General features: G+C 32.3%; 1 protein-coding gene and 1 pseudogene across 49 annotated transcripts in view; one reads left to right on the top strand and one right to left on the bottom strand.

Annotated features, from left to right (window-relative positions):
• The window catches only part of LOC145277904 (phospholipid transfer protein C2CD2L-like), a 653,079-nt gene that overhangs the window by 105,419 nt on the left and 524,359 nt on the right, over nucleotides 1-23,301 (bottom strand). For 21 of the 49 annotated variants that reach the window (XM_080129913.1, XM_080129918.1, XM_080129919.1 and 18 more), the window contains 3 exons: nucleotides 18,726-18,830; nucleotides 17,520-17,771; nucleotides 5,157-5,177 (listed from right to left, as the gene is read on the bottom strand). In XM_080129913.1, the coding sequence (XP_079986039.1) occupies nucleotides 5,157-5,177; nucleotides 17,520-17,771; nucleotides 18,726-18,830 (378 nt within the window). The remainder of the gene's footprint in view (nucleotides 1-5,156; nucleotides 5,178-17,519; nucleotides 17,772-18,725; nucleotides 18,831-23,301) is intronic. The other 28 variants (XM_080129939.1, XM_080129921.1, XM_080129922.1 and 25 more) reach the window with 3 other exon arrangements.
• On the top strand, nucleotides 15,492-15,608 carry LOC145278415 (5S ribosomal RNA; annotated as a pseudogene).

The raw sequence follows: 23,301 nt of genomic DNA, 5'->3' as shown, positions 1-23,301 counted from the left end.
AGCAGGAAAAAATGGTTATTGTAAAACGCTGTAGAAATTTTTTGTGGGGAAAAAAAAAATGAGTGAAACAATTTAAATCAAATACAAAACAAATGAAAACATTGAGATTGTGGAAAACTGAATTATTAGAAACAGACAAGAGATATTTTGCATACTTCGTGTTGATCTGTAATACTAGAAATGGTATCAATCAGATTTCAGGCATCCAAAAACAAAGCAAATACATAGTTTATATACTTTCACTTCTAGTCATGCACATTGAACTTCTAAGTAGACGGATAATACTCAACATTTTTTTTTCGTATTTACTTTATTTGTGGTGGTGCCTGAAATTTATTTCATCCTGAAAAAATACTGTTAGAAACCTACTCAATATATGCCACAGTAACATATATTGGGTAGGTTTCTAACAGTATTTGTATAATTGTTTTATTTTTTAAGTCATTATCAAAAACTTTAAATATTTAGGCATCAATTCGCAGTCATTTTTCTTGTTCTCACCTAACGCTTGACACTATATGTTTTTCGAATGGAATAAACGTTTTAAAATGAGTATAACCACAAAAAAACTTTTTTCGGTAGGTAGAAGAGTAACTTATCTTGTCTTTGATGACATTTATTTGTTATATACTTTTTTTGACAACTTTTTCATAACTCTGTGGATTCTAAAACAAACCCCAAAATATATAGATATGAAAGAGTATATATACTATATCAAACAGTAAGTTCATATTTACTGGCTTGTATTGTGTTTATCTTGAAAAATTAATGGATATACAAAGTTTAAAAAGTAACAAAACCAAATAAAACCTTCTTTCATTTGACCATTTTTGCTCATATGTAACGCCAATACAACAGCCGGTTCTTTGCATTGCTATAGACTTCTTATACTCTCTCATATCTATTTACCAGAAATGCTTCAAGCAAACTACCTTTCTCTATTACCCAAAACAAATATTTATTCCTCCGCATATCTTCTTAAAATAAAACTTCTCACTATTAACAATCGATCTTCTGGTGAAAACCCAAACAACTCAAAGTTTTTTTTTTCTTAATTTAAAATTAATTATTTAAAAAGTTTTGTAAATTCAAAACGCAACCTACATTAAAAAATAATGAATCTCGTTGATAAAAAAAAAAACAAAAAAAAACGAACAACACAGTTTTTTATGTTTGTTTACAGATATCGTGAGCAGTGGTCAAGTTCTGTAGTGGCCGATGTTTACACATTGACGTCCAAAATCAAAATGCATAAAGTTAATTGTATGCACATTGTCTGCGCATACACCATCGTGAATAAAAACAAAGAATTATAACTTGAACCAATCAGAGAACTTTCTGAATTTATTTGAAATGGTCTTTCTGGGAGCCACTTCGATTCCTTAAAAAGCCAGATTTTTCTTCAACAAACCAGTTGAACCAAAATCCACAGACCGACACCCTTGGCGGCCCTCTACTATCGTCTGCTCACTATTAACCAACTCATCCATTGAAATATTACTAACCTTTATCACTGAATTTTCTTTCTGATATGGAAAACAATGAACATCGTCTTTTATTAGCAACTTTCAATGAAATATAACAGAGTGGAGAACTTTGAATTATAATTTTCTGACCTCTGTAATGCACGGCTCTTAAACTACTGACTCTGGCTTCTTCGATATCTCAACTAATGAATTCCTCCTTTTTTTTTTTTTTTTACAAGAACTCTAAAATATTTAAGAACATTCTATGCTTTTCCCATTACTGTAAACTTCCATTTTAAACTAAAATATCTCTTTTGTGAATATATGCTTTCTGAACTCATTATTTTGTTTATTGTATGATGCCTTTCGTTTTCTCAAATCTAATTATAAACCTAAAAATCTTTTTCACTGAAAATGTTTCTTCAAAACCGGCTCATTCCAAAAATATCATGCCCAAACTAAAACCCCCAAAGAATCCCTTCAAAACGGTGACTTCCTAAAAGTTGTGATACCCCTAAAGGTCAACCTGTGTTGACCAAATGCTGTTGCTTCTGTATCTCTGATCTCCTGGGGATCCTTATACCGTAATTGTCCCAAGAAAACAAGTATTCGAAATAATATCTATTATGTACGTGATATTTTCTAGAAAGTTTGCAAAATTTCTCCATTATCTGAGTGCGGGTGGGAGTGGGGGTGTTGAGATACCAACAAACAAACAGGCGAAAATTATCTGAAAAACATGATAAAACAATTATGTTTTACATATGCTGTTCTCTGTAACACAAAAAATATTATGGTCACCACAACACAGTTACAAGTTAAAGATGAGGATGAGAAGGGGGGGGGTAAATAAATTATAAAAATAAATTTGTAAAATCTGCGGTGATGCTGGTATCGAGAATGTGGTAGAATTCTCATCTTTCCTTTCGCTGATAACAGAAAAAAATTGCTTTCAATCAGTTGTTAGCAATCCGGGCTTTCGTAAGTTTAAGAGAAAAACATTGTTAAGGTCACTTGGAAACTTAAAATTGCGAAATCCGTTTGAATAGTTTTTTACACAAAAAAGGAAAAGAAAACCAACATTGTTGCGTTTTGTTTTGTTTTTTTTAGACATATTTTAAATTCGAACTTGTAAATAAAATAGTTATTGTTAAATAATTACATTACACTTTCGTTTTCGCAGAAAACCCCCCAACTTTTTCTGCTTCTCTTTTTCAGACAATTTTTTACCGAAATCTTTTGCACTTAACAAGAAATTGAATAAAACAAAGAAAACATAGCAAACGAAAAGGAAGTTGTGACTACATGTTTTTATTAAATGGGTTCATAATGAGATTCGTTCATTTGTATAATTTAAAATAAAAATTTTCAGAAATATTATTTATAAAGAGTTAAGTAATGAATTGTCGGAAAATTTTTTTAATTAAATGGACGAATCGCTTTTAAAAGGTAAAAGATTGTCTGAAAAAGAGAAATCGCAAAAAAAAAGTCGGCATTATTTCTTTCTTTCTTTTTTTTCAAAAACTATTAAAGCGTATTTTGTTTCCTATATCTGGATTTCGCAATTTTAAGTTTCTAGGTGACGTCAACATAGGGCGGCCATGTTTTCTATTCAACCTACAAAAGCCTCAATAGCCTACCTGTTTTAAGGATCGGGCAGCACTGAAAAAGTTGTCTATTATTTGCGGGTAACTAAGAGTTGTCAAGTTAGTAGGGGTTGGTCTTTACAGCATATCAACGTTTGTTAGGGGATTTTATTTGTCCGAAAGAGTATATATGTTTTGTACACGTGTGGTTTGGAAATTAATTTATTTCATGGGTGTACATCTTTAAATAAATAATCAGTAAATAAAAGATTTAATAATGACTCGTTGGTGTAGTGGTCTCCATCAATTCATTGTTTTGATACCTCACTGTAATACAACTTCCTATTCCAGTAGCTTCTTTCCAAGAACTGCAGGCTTGTGGAACTCTCTTCCTGCTGACTGTTTCTCTTCTACTTATAGCCTTTTCACGTCTAAGGCCAATGTGCATCATATTTATTCCTGTTAGCTCTTTATATTAAGTGGCTTTATGCCTAGTCTGATATGAATCTTCATCCATAACATAACTTCCGGTGAGAGTTTCACCATGATTGACTGTAGGCATGACACACTTATCTTTGTACTCCTCAAATTGGTGTGCATGCTTGTCACCCCAGGAGGAAGCCTCTTCTGAAGGCAATACACAAGAAAGCCCGCAAACAGTTTGCTGAAGACATGTCAACAAAGCCCATAGATTATTGGAACCATGTCCTACGGTCTGATGAGATGAAATTTAATTTGTTTGGTTTTGATGACTTTAAGCATGTGTGGTGGCACCCAGGTGAGGGGTACAAAAGTAAGTGTTTCATGGCTACAGTCAAGCATGGTGGTGGAAATGTCATGGTCAGGGACTGCATGAGTGCTGCATGGATTGAAGAGTTACATTTCATTGAGGGAAACATGAACTCCAACATGTGTTATCAAATACTGCAGCAGAGCATGATCTCCTCCCACCAGAAACTGGGTCGCAGAGCAGTGTTCCACCATGACAATGACCCAAAACATACACCCAAGACAACCACTGCTTTACTGGAGAGGCTGAGGGTAAAGGTGATGGACTAGCCAATCATGTCTCCAGACTTGAACCCAATAGAACACCTTTGGGGCATCCTCAAGCAGAAGGTGGAGGTGTGCAAAGTCTCAAATATCCGCCAGCTCCGCAACGTCGTAATTGAAGAGTGGAAGAACATACCAGTGACTACATGTGAAGCTCTGGTAAACCCCATGCCCAAGAGAGTAAAGGTAGTTTTGGATAATAATGGTGGCCACACAAAATATTGAGAGTTGACATGTTGTATGTTAATATTGACAACTTTTTGTAAGGATGTACTCACTTTTGTTGCTAGGGATTTAGTTTTTAATGGCTATATTTTGAGTTATTCTAAGGGAAAAATAAATTAACTCTGTTATATATGCTGCAGACAGACAACTTTTCATTGTGTCAAAAATAATTTTTTCAATGTTGTCCCATGAAGAGATATATCTAAATATTTGAAGAAATGTGAGGGGTGTACTCACTTTTCTGATACACTGTGTGTGTGTGGGTGTGTGTGTGTGTGTTTGTTTGTTTGTTTTTTGTTTTTTTTTTCGTTCGTTCGTTCGGTTTATTTGTCACGCCTTCCTGTCTGTGATGTCACATTCTACCACGGTCACATAGTCTTAATTATAAACTTTTTGATTGAATTTTCCCTTTTCTTACTTAATTTATCCTTAAATAACGTTCTTAATATTTTTATATGTATATATGCAAAGATTGATGCACTCTTCGCTAGTGAAATATGGATATCCAAACAGGTAAACAAAGTCTATTGCAAGTTCAAAATATTCTTGTCTATTTGGTCAAGATTGCTAAGTCTTCAAGTGAACCGCCGTCCTCAGAAAAGTATCTAGAAAACATTATCACACCTGACCTACGAAAGGTGAATAATGTCCCCCACACACTGGAGGTGGCCTAGATAACAAAAATGCACAATTTGTACTTCGTCTGAAAACAAGGAGAGAATATATGACGTCACCAAAAAACATGCAGACATAAAAAAAAAACAAACGCACAGCAAAAAATTGATTTCTGTTTTTTGTTCTTTTTTTGTTGTGTTCAACTACTTACAGGTGTTTCAACTTCTGAGTGCTATAAAGACAAACAAATGCATACCAATATGTTGTAGGTAATAATGATTTAAAAAAAAAAAGAACAAAAGAAAAAAATATATATATATCAGGAAAAAATTGGCATGGATTATCACTAAGTATTTTGAGTGTCACACATGGTTTCTGATAAATAATTTGAACAGCACATATCGAAAAGTTATACAGCTTGAATATTTTGTGTTGGTTTACAATCAGAAAATTATGAATCACCTGCTAAAAATATGAAAATAAATGAAAGAAATAGTGTTCTTGCTTTAGAAATGTTTGTATTAGAAATTTGAATTTTTTAAAATAATAAATCATTAGAAAGCTATACGAGGCAATTGAGTTTTATTACTTTTTTTCAATTTAATTTTCAAAGATATACTTCTTCATAAGAATAACATATAAAGATACAGCAAACAATATTTAAGAATAAGAATTTTTAAAAATATCTTTTATTTTTTTTTCGGCAAGCAGAAAGTCAATGTATCAATGAGAGATGACGATGACTAAGTGGTTAACGACAAGAACTGACAACCTGGCTGTTGCAAGATCAAATCCAGGTCATCCACAGAAACACTTTTTGTTGGCAACGTTCATGTGGTCCCTCCTGTAAGTACTCAATGTCTTTCTAGAAATAATTTTAACTAGAAAGATATCGGGGAAACGAATGCCAACAATAATCATCTGATTTATATGAAATGAAACAAATTAATGATGTTCAACAAAAACAATGAAATGAGGGTGGCTAAGTGGTTAATGATACAGACTGACAACCTGCGTGTTCCAAGTTCAAATCCGGTTCGTTCCACAGGAACACTTTAACTTAGTGATGTTGGCAACCTTCACATGGTTCATCCTGTAAGTATTTGATGTCTTTCTAGAAAAAATCCAACTAGAAAGACATTGTAGAAAGGAATGCCAACAGTAGAATCATCTGATTCACACGAAAAGGATAAAGCATTTAATTAATGGTTTCACAGGGTAGGAGTTAGGGGAGGAGGATTAGTCACGCTGTATAATAATTCCTCTATCATGCTTATTTCCTTTACCAATAATCAGAATTCAAAGAGGAAATGCAATTCTACCTAAAATCGCATCGACAAGCATAGAGAACTTCTGAGAATGACGCCATCATTTTTATTACAAACAATGACCTCCATCTGTTTGAAATTTATATAATTCCAAAATTGAGAAGCTTGCATGTTATAATATTTGAGAGTTGATTTCCTTGATAATGTGTAATCTCAAAATCAAAGAAGAGACTACAAAAATTAACTCATTCAACAGTTGCTTCCCTTGATCTGAGAAGAAACTGATGATGTAAATAGTTCATTGTTTGACTGTGAATAAATTTTATTTTGGTATAGAAATGCTAGATGCTTTGTGTAGGCTGGTGATGTTTTAAACCAACGCATTTCAAAAAGTATTATCACGTACTTACATGTCATGTCAAAGTTAGTATAAATTACAAAAGAAAAAAAGAATCAGTAGATGATGTGTTCTATTCTATCTATCTATCTTCTATTCTTCTATCTATCTTCTTCTATCTATATAAATAAAATGAACCCATTTTTCCCCTCCAACTTTGACCTTAATAGGATTAAAAATCATGACATTACATGCAAATGTAATGCGTACAGACTGTAGCACATTATCTGAGATTTGCTATAGGCCTATTACCTCTACAGTTCCTCGACACTGGTACATTCCTATATTTTCTCCGGTGAGAGTCCACTGCCAAAATCGCTTAGATTCAATGGAAGTTGCAACATCTTTTCTCTCTATTAGATTCCTCCTTTCCCCTTTCCCCATTTACACCGCAGGGGATGCAATCACAAGGAACAGTATGCGGAAACACACCGGTTTGGAATCGTACTAGGTTACTTATGCCGTTTTTTTATTTTTATTTTTTTATCTTTTTTCCCTGATTTATGCTTTCTGTTTTTTCCATAATAAAATAGAAATAATTTTTTTTTTTTTTTAAATGCGAAAACGCCATTACTATTATTGTTTTCTTTTTGCTTTTTTTTTTGTTAGTGTAAGACGCAATCTGTGAGACTAACCGGATTTTACTTCCGGTTTTAACGACTCTAACCGCGACATCTAACTATGACCTTTATTAATTAGTACTTTGAACTCAACATTTATTTTTACACAAAGATTACAATGCAACGATATCGTGAATTCACTTGCATTGCACTTAAATTAAAATTACAACAAATAAATTCATTTAGAATTCGAGAAAACAAAAAAATTAATTTAGAATTCGAGTGTGATGTGTCTACTGAAACTAAACCAAAACAAACTTCACTGCGGAATTGATATTTGACATATTCACTTTTTAGTTAATTCATTACGTTTTTTTTTGTTTGTTTTTATTTTTTTATTTTTTTGCGCTTTCGCCTCAATGATTCGAATTCGAGAAGCCCCGCCCCCCACTTTACAAACATTTTTGGGATTTTTCAAACACATGGACACCACCGAACCGTTCGTATTGCATCACGTTCATTTTTTTAATTGTTTTTTTTTTTACACAATTTTTTAAAAATAGTTTTAACATTGTTTGTTTTTATAATATTTAAACAGAGTTATGACTCCGCTTTGTTTTCATTTTACACACCCCCCCCAACCAAACATGCCTCTACAAACCCGGGTAATGCCGGGTACCCCCGCTACTTTTAAATAAAAAACAACCACAATTATATTCAGATATCTTATGCTTAAAAATGGCGATACATATTTAGCAATTATTTAATCAAAATGATCAATCACAGTTACCTCCTCATGGATCTTGCAAACTCTTAAGCATTATAACATACAATAAATCTCTATAAATCGCTAAACACGATAAATATTATTTTATTTGTAATTATTTTTCTACTGGATCATTTTTCTTACATTTTTTGTATTTATACTAATTTTGACATGGCACATAAATACATAATGTTTTCACTTGAAATACATTGGTTTAAAACATCACCAATCTGCACAAGCACCGAATGTTATTTTTACACTGCTCGATTGAAATTTTCAAAAAAATGCAAAAAATTTTCTCATTTATTTTTCGTAGAACATATACTTTATTTTATTTATAACTTGAAAGTTAAAACTTTAAAAAAATTTAAAACATATAAATAAATATTTTAATATGGAATTATAACGATTGAAAACCATATCAAAATTCACATGTAATGCTTTGAAAATGATGCATTTGTTAAAATTATTTTCTAATTAATAATGAATAGGTGTGATATTATAATTTATAGTAAATACTGAGATATTTTTTAATTCAAAGTAAAAGAAGTTATAATAAAACGTCTGTAATAAAGTCAATGTAAATGAATGCTTGAATTTACAATGAATTTTGTCAATAACAATGAAAAAAATACATTTCATTAAAAACAAAATGGCCGATTGATTAAAACTGGGGAATAAGTAAAGAAATGAAAGGAAGTTAATCATTATTTTTTTGTGGGAGAAGGATTTTAACACTGAGAAACAGTAAAAGGGCGAGTGGCTGGGTTTGGTGCAAATATTTTTTGGTAAATGGTCCTTGGTGGGGGAATATGGACTAGAGAAGAAGAAGAAGATTTCATGGGATAAAAGAGATCGAGGTCATTTTCTAATGTATTGCCATCTTTTATGTAAAAGGATATGGGCTTCATAATTAGTCCCAAACAACTTACTTTTACTTAAATACATGTATTAGTACAAACAAAAACGAATAACATTTAATATCTTTTTTATTCATTTATAGCTAAAATAGTTATCCATAGACATGTGTTTTGTCATCACAATGTGGCTGGCTATGACAGGATTTGAACTCTCTACCACTGTAGTTGGGTGCATTAACCATTACACCAAAATCCTCTTTGAAATTACATGCTAATTTATTGCTTATCAATTTATGTTGTAATTTTTTTTGTTGGGGGGGGGCTGTTATTTTTTAGTGATAACTTTATTACTGGTATTAATTAACTCCCCTGAGCCGTGGAGAGTTATCTCCCATTCTTCTACTTCAAGTGCTTGGTCTGGTCTTGCAGGCATTGACGATCATGCTTCTCCATTCTTCCCTGGTCTCAGTCTTTCTCATGAGCTCATTGTTGGTGTCCTCTTTATTCATTGCAAATTTGTTCAAACTGTGGATTTTGTGCAATGTCTTCTGCTTTTGTTTCCGCACATCTTGCCACTCCATAACAGTTTCTCTAGTCTGTCATCCCTGATTATATGGCCAAAATATTTTAGCTGTTTTTATCTGATGGTATTGAGAAGGAATCTCTTATATCCAGCCATGTCCATTACTTCTGCATTTGTTTTCCCTCTCACGAAGCCGTAAAAAAAAACTCCTCCCATCCTGATGTGACATTCACTCTGTGTGAGCTAAACCAAATTTATCTTTCAAGAGGTAACTTTTTAGGAAATATTAAATTTACAAGCTGTCCTCAGTCGCATATATAACCCAGTCATCAGAGGTGTTTTTGATAATATTAGTTTTTACAGAGAAGTATCACTGTCATCCAACTTACAGTAACTGATATGCTCAACTGGTCACTCATCTGGTATTGATCATGCCCAATGTCACTTAACTTCAGTAATCTAATGTGAATTGATTGAATGCGATTAGTTTTTATGAATAAAACTTGTCAGTTTTAAATCTTTGAAGGTAGATTGGAAGAGAAATCATAATTCTTACAAAGGGAAATAACTCCACCCAACCTCAATCTCTATTTAAAAAGAAAAAAGTATAAAGGAGGTGAGATTAAGTGAGGTTACCTTCTCTTTGTAAGAATTATAATTTCATAATTATCTGCAATCTTTCTTATAAATTTCAAGACTCGATATAAGATTTCTCGAATATGATAAGTTTTTATTTGCCATTTTGCCTATAACATTCAACGTTTTAGAACAAACTTCACCATTTTTTTTTTAGATGAGAATTGATAATTTGTACTATTTTGACTACTATTCCTATTTGATTGTTGCATTCACAACATTCTGTCTGATATAACCTCCAATATTCCTCGGATGCATCTTTCTGAAATTGAAAATCAATTGATTTAATTTTTTTTTTTTTTTACAGGAACATGTTAAAAAACATAAAAGTAAAAATAAGTTGTTTGGAAGTAAGTAAACCTATATCACTGTAGATAATAAGTGACTCTACATTGAGAAATTAGCAAGATATAAAATGAGGTGAAATAACTGTAAAAAGAGTTGGATTGGCAAAAAGACAAACAAATGTGTAATTGTTAAAGAGAAACAAGAAAATAGTCAGAAAGATTGAGAAAGACAAACTCTGGAATTGTTCAGATTTTCATTTTTATTTTTTGTTTTTTTTTTTGTTTCTTTTAACGATATGATTTAAAACAAGAAGTAACCCTGCTAGCAGAAAATAAAATTCTCCGAATTCTCTGAAACATCCAAAATCTAACTTCACAAGCCACTATTGGTATGGATTAACGATCATATAACAGTGACCAACTATTTTGTATCTATTTCTAAAGATGAAACTTCTTTCCCTTAACAACTAGAAAAAAAACCCTTCTCAACCACGGATTACCATGACAAATGACAACCTATCTAAAAGCTCATCCTTCAAACTCCTCAACTTGATATTCACAGGGAACATGAATTAGAACAAATGCATTAAGGACATTACCAAAGCTGCTGCGAAGAAGGTGGGCTCTCTCTATCATGCTAGAAAATTACACCAGAGATTATCCTATATCTTTACAAAGCCACAATTCGTCCATGCATGGAATATTGTTGCCACATCTGGGCTGGTGCATGTACCACTAGTTTCTCTCTCTTAGACAGGGTTAAAAAAAAAAAAAAAAAAAGTCCACTCAGTCCAGTGAAGGTTAAGGTTCTGTCAGTGTGAATCTCATTAAGGATCGCACTTACTAAGAAAATGATTATTAATGTATCCTCATATATCACTGAGGGTGGATAAAACAAAAATTGTTGGGCAATCATAACTGAAACTTGGTGGGTAAGTCAGGCATAGAATGGAAGTCATTTTTGGGCTCATGGACTTTAAGTGTTTGAGGGAGTGGCACTCGTCTGACAAGATGTTGCATCAGATTGCATAAAGGATCATAACTTTTATTAACGATTCCATGGATGGCATGCTTTTTAAGGGGGCAGGTATCATATTTCATCGTGAAATCTGTAGCATTACCTGCCCCTTTTCTACACATTTACACATACATTCACTAGAGACTGTTCCGGATCCGGACCAGTATGGTAGAGGGTGCTACAATCCGTGATATAAAAAGGGATGCACAAGAAAATTCACCCTCTCTCTCTCTCTCTCTCTCTCTCTTCCAGCTTCACATTTGATGGATGCCGTCAACAGCAGATTTCAAGATATGCAAGATATTCCCCTCAACTTCTGCAGTCACCCCTATACACATCCTTTTCAAACATCATTGTGCACATTTTTTTTTTTGACAGTCTCAACACTAACGTTATTGTTTCATGGGAAATAAATGTTTCTGTTTGTTTTTTTTTTGTTTTTTTCATACATTATAATTTCCACGTTATTTGTTTCATTTATAATTTTTTATATGAGAACACTAGCTTGAGTGTTTGGAGGTGTGCGTTGAGAAAAAAAAAAGTGGTAGTAGGCAGATTCAAACCCGTACTGCAAAGGAAAAAAAGAATGTGGAAAAAAAGTGACGTCTTTGCTGTTGCGCCCACCACCAAACCGGAAGTGGCAAAGGTTTAAAGTGACCCTCCTTGTAGAAAAGTGCCCAGTTGACGGTGAAGGAATTAATATTTTTAGCAAATTTTTCGATATTTGTCGTCTGAAGGGTCAAGCTTCAAAACGATGCCCATCTCATGAAATTCCATCGATTTTGTTGAAAGTTTTAGGCAGACATACATATATACATGATGATTGCAACGTCTTGTCAGACGAGTGCCACTCCCTCAAACACTTAAAGTCCATGAGCCCAAAAATGACTTCCATCACCACAGGGAGTATCTATACACAGATGATGTTATAGAGTCTTAGCTTTGTACGACAGCTAAGTCTCTCTCTCGGTTCAAAATGTTGAGATCCAGCAACAAGCAAGAGCAAGATAGCCAGCAACAAGTTAAACTGCAGACCAGCTTAATGCGGGTACTGGTCTCCTGCTTTATGGTTTTTTTAATCAGAGATTTGCTTCCCCTAGAAAGGTTGCCTTCACCACAGCTTACAGGAGCCCTCTCCACCCCAACACACACACACATACACACGGTGCTAGTTGGCCGTTGACCCCGAAAAAGGGTCCATTTGCCCTTTGGAAGGTCTTATTTTTAATCCTTCAGGGAGACTAGCCACCCTCCTCACCAAACAAATCTGGCGGGGGAACCAGTTTAGTCGCCGGTGACCCAACCATGAGGCAGGTAGTACTGGATTACATGGTACCAGTAGCATATGACATGACCTGACATACATACATACATTTAAACAGACAGGTGAGATTTCTATTATAGATGGATTAAGGAGAGACATTATCTAAGCATCGGCTAACTCTCTCAATGATATTGATTTGAATGGATCCTGTTTTAGGCATTACCAAGTGAGTGACCTGAAGAGCCTTTTTTAAGCTGAAGAAAGTAAGATTATATGAAACATAGAAATGACTTTCTACAAACTATTCATATAGTTATAATATCTTTCTATTGAATTTGCTTTGTAGGAACTATTTGTCTACTAACAATAATAGCAATATCTTTCTAAAAACTATTAATATAGTTATAATATATTTCTATTAAACCTGCTTTCTATGAATTATTTGTCTACTAACAATAATAGCAATATCTTTCTACAAACTATTTATATAGGTATAATATCTTTCTACAAATTAATCATATAGTTATAATATCTTTCTACAAATTAATCATATAGTTATAATATCTTTCTACAAACTATTCATATAGTTATAATATCTTTCTACAAACTATTCATATAGTTATAATATCTTTCTACAAACTATTCATATAGCTATAATATCTTTCTACAAACTATTCATATAGTTATAATATCTTTCTACAAACTATTCATATAGTTATAATATCTTTCTACAAACTATTCATATAGTTATAATATCTTCTACAAATTATTAATATAGTTATAATATCTTTCTACGAACTATTCATCACCTAACAATACATTTCTTTCAAACAGAATGATTACAATGAATGAACAACCATTTTATTTATTTATTTTTTGGTCGGCATCATATAACCAACTATAAAACAAAACAAACCATTTGAATCAGATAACAACAATTTTTTTTTTACAGTTTTCACTCTATAATAAAGACCAATATGTATTTATTTGTACAAATAAACAATAATAACATATTTTTCCTATCATAAAAAAGTAAACTAGTAACAAATCTCAAATGGTGAGGGGGAAGCAAGAAAGCAAATAGCAAGGCAGACAACTTTCACGCTATCTAAAATTAATTCGCAATTTAATCTACCACTTTATAATAAAAAGTTAACAGTAGGTGGCTTTTTTTCTTGTTGTTTATTTTTTTTTAAGCCATGAGAAATATTAAATCATTGATGTAACATTATGATGTAATATAGATCAGTGCTAACATTGGTTGAGCATAATTTTGTTCCCACCATTTTTGATGGAGAGTGTAAACTAGTAAATTATATTCTGTCTATTATTTGGATTTTTTTTAAACTCAAAATCGACGCGAGTGATGAATTTGAATAAAAAATAAAAGCCATTAATGAAAATTCCACGAGGCAGATGTAGTTCTGTAACAAAAATGCTTTGATAGTTTTCTTAATAGCGAAACAATGCATTATATATGTCTTACTTTAGTAACATTGAGTTAATCAACGTTTGTTTCTCTAAGGTTTTTTTCCTATACACTTTAATCACACATAAATGCATGCTAAAATATATCTTAATTCTGGGATTGAGTTATGTATGAAAAAAAAAATCTGTTTTAATTGTTCTAATTAGCCGATATTGTTCAAATCTTTTGTAATACATATTCGGTCAACCATTGATTTAGCAACTTTTTTTTTTTTTTACATGGGGGTCACCGCTTATCAAGGCCCGGAAGCCACTCGGGGATAAGGGTCATTGCGTGTACAGTAATCAATGAGATAGTATCGTAGTAATCGTTAGTATTGGAGATTTGATAAAGTGTCCTACTTAAGAGGGCGATTCATTAGGAATTTGTTTATGTTGGACTTGAAGACATCCAAGTTGTAGTGGGAAACAGGCAAACGGGCCACAGGCGTACACTTCTAAGAAAGAAGCTTTGTTCATGGAATCTACGTTTTGATTTAGGCACAGATAAAGACTGGAGAAAATTACTGACAGCGGTTTCAGCTAGACGGGTGTTTTTCGTGAAAGATTTCCCTTTTTTATTCTTGAAGTGACAACCTCGTTGTTTGCTGCTATGATTTCGTTCAAATCATCCAAACAAACACGTTCTATGTACATGCCTCTGCACATATTTGGTAAGGCTGTCTTTTTATGCATCTATGTATTGGGAAAATTAACATGTATGCATATTTTGGTGTATTTCTTGTAAGCGAAAATAAATCCTGTTATATAAGGTTTTTAGTTCTGTTTTGTTTGTATGTAAGTACAATTAATAAACTAATAATACTTATACTAGAATTTAGTTAATTTATTGCGGACTATTATCCTCATCTTTTTTAGTTGTTGTTTCATAAAACAACAACTAAAAAAGATGAAGATGATAATCCGCAATAAATAAATTGATAAAACAATACTCACCTCAATAATGAATTTCAATTAAATAATATATATAGAATTTAGTTGTTTGGTTTGTTAATAAACGTTTAAGTGAATCCGGATTTGAATAATTAAATTGAACAAATTAAGTGCAAACTATAAAATTGCTTAAGGTATGACAATGAAAATTATATATTTGTTGTATTTGCAGAATATTTGTTGAAGAAGAGTACAAAAAAATCTTTAAAAAAATATTTCATTGTTTTTTTTTTGTTTTTTTTAAAACAACTATTGCTTTGAGTTATAAATACAAAAACACATATAACTATTTTTACATAACTATGCCGTCATGAATATAACATTCATGACTCAGAGTTCACTTCCTCTTTTCCCCTTTTCGGTTTAATCTCTGAATCAACAACATCATTGTCCATTGTACCTATTTTACCCAGACGAGCTGCCACATGTGATTGGTCTGCTAAGCAAAACAGACCAGTTCTTACAAATCTTTGTATGTCTGTTTTTAGATACATCCATACATTAGGACGACTAAATACATTTTATATATTTTTTGGTGTATTACGTTTGTACGGCATAATTGCGTTGACACACCGGTTCTCATCAGATCACCGAAGTTAAGCAACGTTGAGCCTGGATAGTACCAGATGGGTGACCATTTGGGAATTCTATGCACTGTATGTGCTCTCTGCTTATCTCAGCATTTATCTCCAGTCGTCAGATACTTCACTTGCCACTGGTATTTAACAATGTCGACTCAGGAGAGGTGTGGTTGGAGATTGCGCACCCTCTGCACAAAAGTTTCATGCGCAGGCATCCTTACGTGGGTATCCATAGTCGGTCAAAGACTGAAGGAGCCTACACTTGTAAACGTAAATAAATCCTGTTATATTTTTATAAGTAAGTGTTTAACTAATACTAATCATACTACAATTTAATTCTTTTGTTAGTTTATTAATTTTTTAATAGATCCTATCACTCTGGACTTGAATGATTAAAACGATTAAACAAACTGATTACAAAATATAAAGTTGGTGAAATTGCAACTATGAAATCTACAAATTGGTTTTATTTTTTGAAAAATTGTAGAACAAGGGTATATAAACCTTTCAAAAAAGCCTACGTATATTTTGAATTTTTTATCGATTTTATTTTGCACAATTATTGCTGCTATTAATTACAAAAACATCTGAAACTATTTGCACATAACAACGTCATCATCCAGAAAAAAATTCATAACTCAGAGTCTGCTTCCTCTTTTTGGCTTAATCACTGAAGCGACAGCATCTCCTCATCAAACGAGACATGTTCTGTCGATATCCCTCAACCGGACCTGAGTGAAGATTGTCAAAACATAGAACAATCTGCACAAGATATATATATAATTAGTTTTTTTTTTTTTTTTTTTTTTTTGGAAAAAGAATTCCAGCAGAGTGCTCAATTAAAAGGAAAATCCAAATTTTAAGAGCGTACTTATATTTTGTGTACAGAAAGTTGTTAGTTGAGACAGGTCATTGGTATGAGACGAATATTGGCTGAAGAGAGCTTGATAAGGATACCTTAAACGGGCCTTATTATCGGGCTTGAAACCGACGGTACCAATGACCTGTCTCAACTAACAACTTTCTGTACACAAAATACAAGATATATATATATATATATATATATATATATATATATATATAGGATGCTTGATGTCCCTGTGGTACAGATGTGCAGACTGCCGCACACATTATTACAGACAAGACATGTTCCAATGTGGATTAATCTCGAGATGGAGTGAATCGCTCTGATGATGACCTATATAAAAGTTGTGACTCAGAGTTCCTTTCTTATTTTCCCTTTACTTTGAATGTATCCAATTTCTATGAACTTGAATGATTAAAATAATTGAAGTTGCGACTATGTTATCTACATATTTGTTTTGGTTGTTCCAAAAATTTGTTGTGTATCAAAACGTCTTTGGAAAAAAAACATGTACATTTTCATAATATATTTTTCCTACAGGATTTAGGGTTGTTTTTCAGATTAATGCTCTGAACTTGAAACTGCATTCACTAAAAAAAACTGTATTAACTAACACCGAATCTTCATTAGCATAAACTACTAATAAAATGGACTTGAATAATTAAAATAATTGAAGTGGTGACCATGTAATCTACATATTAGTGAATAAGGATATCAAAACGTCTTAGGGGTGGAGGGAACAAAACAAAACATGTACATTTTCATTATATTTTTTCCTACAGAATTTAGGGTTGTTTTTCTAATTAATGATCTGAGCTTGGAACTGCATTCACTCAAAAAAAAAACAAAAAAAAAAAACTGTACCAACTAACACCGAAGCTCCATTAGCATAAACTACTAATAAAAAACGTCTACAGTTTCAAATTCTCAACATTACAAAGCAAAATTCTAAAAGATTTAATAGAAAAGTTTGAGCATAAAACAGGATAGGAAGAATAGGATTGAAAAGAGGCAAAAAAAAAAAAGGTGTGTGGAATGATGGGAAGGGATGCAAACACCATTTTTATCTAAGGGCTATGGTGTGCCGTCTGCAACCAACCATGCATAGTCCTTTTACTGTTAACTCACCCTGTATATGTCGGTAATTTTGTTACTGAGTTCAGCATGTTCAGCTATATTATGACTTACGCCAGACTGGACTGCGGTCAGGGCTTTGATTTCCGTCATACTTAGTTGAGGCTCAAAATCATAATCCGTTGACGAAAAAAGGTTATTGGACAAGCCAAGATAGGTGGACAGGTTCATTGTTGCCGATGCTAAACACAAGGAGTTACGCACAACTTCTTCAACAACTCCAAGATCCACAATTTCTTCAGATTCCTGAAAGAAAGAAAATTCATATTAATTCTTTTTTTTTTCATTTTTATTTTTTTGCTAGCATTAAATATGTTTCTTTTGTTAACATCATATGAAATAAGTGTACATATATTCAAGACTAAGGTTGTAGGTTGTTATGGTGTTAAATGGTAATAAAAACGAAAGGAACAAAGGACTCTTACAAACAAACATGTATTCACATATATTACAGGCAAGGCGGGTTGAGCAATACCATTCCTCAACTGTTGGGCGTTTGCACACGACCTCTTTGGTCAGATACCAATCTCTGACTGCCGGGCACCAGTACTCGTTACCGGAAGTGACGTCACCAGAGGAAGTAATGTCTATTAATCCCATGGAGGGGCGTCTCCAACATAGGTAGGAGGAAAAGCTTATTGACCTTAGTCTTGAAAAGACTAAGGTCAATGGGCATTTACTGTCTTTGTGGTAATCATCTTTCATTTTTGCTACTTTCTTATATTAAGTGGCTTCATGCCTTGTTGTAACAGAGCCGCTGACGTTCGCAGCAGCAGCAGTTTACATAGGCAAATGAATAAGCTCACTGTGCGATGTGGCGTCCCAGCAGAGACAAAAGGACACATGTTGATGGAGAAGTGGTGTCCGAAGAAGAGGTGTTCGAGACGTGATGAAAGAAGTATATGTTCGAGGCGTGGGTGGAAAGCAGACCATTGGTTTAGTGTTCCACGGGCAGTTCTAGGAAAAAAAAACTTTGTTCATGGAATTTGTATTAAGCTTTAGGCATATTTAATACCCATATTTTGTCATATGTTCAATTATTATGTATTTGTTGAATAAATTTTTTGCATTAACAAAAAAAAGTGAAATGACCAAATAAATAAATGTATTAGAATTGAAGAAATGGTAAATAAAATCGACAACAATAAAAAAACAAACAAAAAAAACTATTCTAAGACATTCTATCAAAGAGATACTTACCTGATATGGATTTACAGGTGAGACTTTTACTTTTGCTAATGGTCGGCCATCAAAAGTGGATGTCACTGTAATATGATCGGGAGTGTTTTTGAAAACAAGTTTCACCTGAAAATAAGGAAAAAAAAAAAAATTTATTTTTAATAACTAATAAATCATGAGTTGTCTGCTCTTGATTTTGTTCTGTTCGGGGGATTTTGGAGGTGAAAAATAAGACTATTTGATCATATTATTTGGATTCTTCGGACTACTGTCCTCACCTTGAGTGTTATTCTCACATTTTGTTCGGCGTGACCTTCGACCTACTTCAAGTGTATCTTGTTGAACTTTAGAATCTTTCTGTCAAACTCGGGAATCTGCAAGGAATTTTAAATGCAACTCTTTATTTAACCCATGGGGATTACATACTCGCGTTCTGTCATCTATGACTGGGTAGAAGTAATTCACAATTTTGAGTGTTGCCCACACTGAGGATTGAAGAGTGTAACTTACTGGATTTTACCAAATACTTTACTTTTTGTAGACAATTCTAGTATTTTTGTTTTTAGATGTTTTACAAACGTTACTACTTATTTCTATACATCACTATTTATTACTGCACACACACATATATATATATATATATATATATATGTATGTATATATATATATATATATATATATATGAACAAATGATTAATAAAACATGTTAAAAGACATCTTGAAAAAGAGTTAAAAACATATTTAATTTTAAAAAAGGAAGCACAAGGTAAGTGGATAGTCCTTAATCCGCAGAGTTTCGAAGAAATACTCTCCTTCTCATCAGAGGGCAGGAATTAGCAAAATGCAGGATCGGATTTTGCATATAAAAGTATTTAATGAAACTACAAGTAAGTCAAAGATCTTACTTGGTTAAAAAAGGGTGAGGTAAGGGGAACAGGAGGCAAAAGAAAAATAATAAAAAGATTTCACATGAATGGATAGTCCGGTGAAGGGTAAAAATCCAAAAATGGTAAAATCCAAAACGGTCGAATTTAAAATTGGATTGAAATTTTAAATGCGACCGTTTTGGATTTTACCATTTTTGGATTTTTACCCTTCACCGGACTATCCATTCATGTGAAATCTTTTTATTATTTTTCTTTTGCCTTCTGTTCCCCTTACCTCACCCTTTTTTAACCAAGTAAGATCTTTGACTTACTTGTAGTTTCATTAAATACTTTTATATGCAAAATCCGATCCTGCATTTTGCTAATTCCTGCCCTCTGATGAGAAGGAGAGTATTTCTTCGAAACTCTGCGGATTAAGGACTATCCACTTACCTTGTGCTTCCTTTTTTAAAATTAAATATGTTTTTAACTCTTTTTCAAGATGTCTTTTAACATGTTTTATTAATCATTTGTTCATATTATAAGCTCTATTTCCTTTTCGGTTTTATTGAGCTTTTTACATCTGGCTGAGTTTATTTTACTTGTAAATATTAACTCTTTAATATTTATAATATATTTTAAGTTTACCATTTTGATTACCTTAGTAAACTTATTGTAACTTTTATTTTATATATATATATATATATATGAATAATGAACATATCAAATTGTAAGTGTGAAGATTGAAATGTTCTAAGCGTTATTATAATTACAGACTTAAACATATTAGGTAGGAGTTTAAATCAATTTTAAATATAGAAAGGGTAAATGGGGGGAGAGGTAAGTTGAATATATATTATTTCAAAATAACATTAACAATCCTTAAATAATTAACAGCTTAATAAAAATTAAATTTCATTTAAACCTTCATTTAATTAATTAAAATAACAGGAGACAGTGTTTGAAAATATGGAAATAGACAGACGGACATATAGCCGTTTATATATTAGATATAGATGCTGTTATTCCCACAGAAACGGTTCATCAAAGACAAGTATAAAAAGGCATAAGAAACATGAGACATAAAAGAGATGAAAATCACGGACAACATTAATAGAGTCAATTATCCTGGACATGACCGAAAATACATGCATTGTCAGGGTAAACAAATACTGTTGAGCATTTGTTATTTAACTTGGTGAACGAACCAGGCATAGACTGAAGTGTATTTGTACCAAATATAGTCGGATTGCAAACAAAGGATTGTGAATTTTATTAATTATTCTATTAGTGGCTTTTCTTTTTGACCACTTTTGTTAACTTAAAAATCAAATAATTTCCCACTTGTATATTATTATACTGTCATTTTTATTAGGATCATCTTTTAATTATATTTTAAAACTTAATTAATTTAATACTATAATATAGCTTAATCAATTAATTTAGCAGGATTATCTTTTCATAATATTTTTAAATTGTTAATTTATTTAATAGCATAATTTGGCTTAATGAATCAATTTAATACTAGTAGGATTATCAGTTATATTTCGAACTGTTAATCAATCAATTTAATAGTATATCTAAATCAATTAATTAAATAGGGTTATCTTTTATATATATATTTTAACCAATTAATTTAATGGTATCATATAGCTTAATAAGTTAATTTAATAATATAATACAGCTTAATTAATTTAATAGGATTATTTTAAAAAAATATTTTACAATTTTTAAACAATTAGTATAATAAAACTCATTGAATTAATTTAATATGATTATCTTTTAAATATATTTTTGAACCGCTAATCAAGTTAAATTTTCGGAAATATTGAAAATTATATAAAACTATGTTATTCTATGAAGACAGCCCTTAAACTAATGTCTGGCGGTTTGGTAAGAATGTAATAACTTTATTATAACCTTTAATAACTTTATTATAATCTTTAAAATAATAGTGTAAGAGAAGGGGGTTTGGTCACATCATTGAAAACGTTATTTCATAAGATTAATTTGGAATTTGACTAGCGCGTGTGGGGGGGGGGGGCTGGCCCGGTCGTAAAATACACTTAAATATGATATTTTTAATTCGTCCAGATTTCGTATATATTATTAAAGTATGTGGGTTCCATTAGCTAGAATCGAAACCGAATGCAAAACTGTAGTATTCAAAGCTGGTGACGTTACCACTGTATCAACATGAAACGCATATGAACTGATTAAAAATAAACTAAGATAAATGCACAAATTTTTTTTTTTCAATTTTGACCCATTTTTGACCCATTAAAAACTATTTTAACTGGCTAACAACCCATAAAAAATCCAATCATTTAAGGCCTCTAGCGCAGCTCAGCGACTTTTAGTTTCTGAGGAGATAGAGTTTGAAAATATGAAGACAGACAGACAGACATAGTGAGTTTTATAAATTAGATTAAAATCCTTTTTTTCTGAGATTTTCTGTGTAAGACCCTGTTTTTGAAGAAGACTTGTTTTTTTTTTTAAGTTTTTTTTTCTCTTCATTTTCTGGTAATATTAATATAGAGAGATCAGCCCCTCATAGAGAGAGAAAAAGAATTCATATCAGATATTGCTGACGGTTGTTATTAGTGTGAAATCGACATGTGTGTTTGTGTGGTTGGCGCGAATTTTAAATATAAAGGGTTTAGTTACATCTTTGAAAACATTATTTTGTAACGTTATTTTGAAAATCTTTAGGAAACCAAATAATGTTATAAATTTAATGCTCTTTCTAAACATGAAAGATTCTATTTTCTGAACAAATTTGGAAAATACTGTGACGATACAAGGCAGGTAATAGCGGAACATTCTAATGAACAAAGAACAATCAGGTTAGATTAATAAAAGACCTAACCAACTCTAGCACCAAAGATAAAAGCAACCATTATTTTGGGCATCAGTAAGTCAGTCAGTTGCTGTTAAGATTCTGTCCAATCCACACCTGTCGAATAATTTTGAGACTCTGTTATCAACAAGCAAGTGGTAACGCAGAAAAAAAGAAAAGAAATTATGAAATTCCTCGAATGAACCGGCTTTAGTGTGCTCGTACATCTGTATTACATGAACAATCTTGAAAAAGACTGTCAACTGCTTCTTTTTTCTTCTTCTTCTTCTTCTTCTTCTATTGCTTGACTTTGGAATTTAAATTGTCGTCGACTTGATTATATTATGAGTTTTCAAAAAAAATTTTGAAAAAGAAAAGAATTAGGTTAAGTTTTTTTGTTTTTATTTTAAACAAAGGTGTCGTCTTTACTTTTCTCCAGGTAGATATTGGGCCCTGTCGGTGGGGCATTAGAATACGCTGGCTGCCCCCCCCCCCGCAGAGGGTAAAAGTCCCTCAATAGGGGTCCTGGATATGACCTTAAACTATATCCAGTGGTGAGGCCCCAGTTTGTGGGCTTTGGGGAGTGTAGAGCCACCTTTTAATTACCATTGCTCACAGGTCCACTCTGACCCGGAGTGGTAGTACCTGTTAGGGTCCTAACTATGGGTTAAATAGAAACCGACGTGAAAACAACAAATATATTCTATTAAAAAAATTTTTCTTCAAAATCTTTGGATTCAGCATTAAATAACCCGAAAAGGGTTGATATGCCGTAAAACAAAAACAACCAACCAACCAACCAACCAGGTAGATATTGTCATGCGAACTCTGTTTAAATGCACCGATAATTGCCGTAACCTCTCCTAAGCTTATAGGCATCATTTCTAAGTTA

Source organism: Euprymna scolopes, chromosome 6 (assembly GCF_053919585.1).
Source record: "Euprymna scolopes isolate OS-2025 chromosome 6, ASM5391958v1, whole genome shotgun sequence".
Taxonomy (NCBI): Eukaryota; Metazoa; Mollusca; class Cephalopoda; order Sepiida; family Sepiolidae; genus Euprymna; species Euprymna scolopes.
The sequence above is the reverse complement of the archived record's forward strand: the minus strand, read 5'-3'. Positions and strand labels throughout refer to the sequence as shown.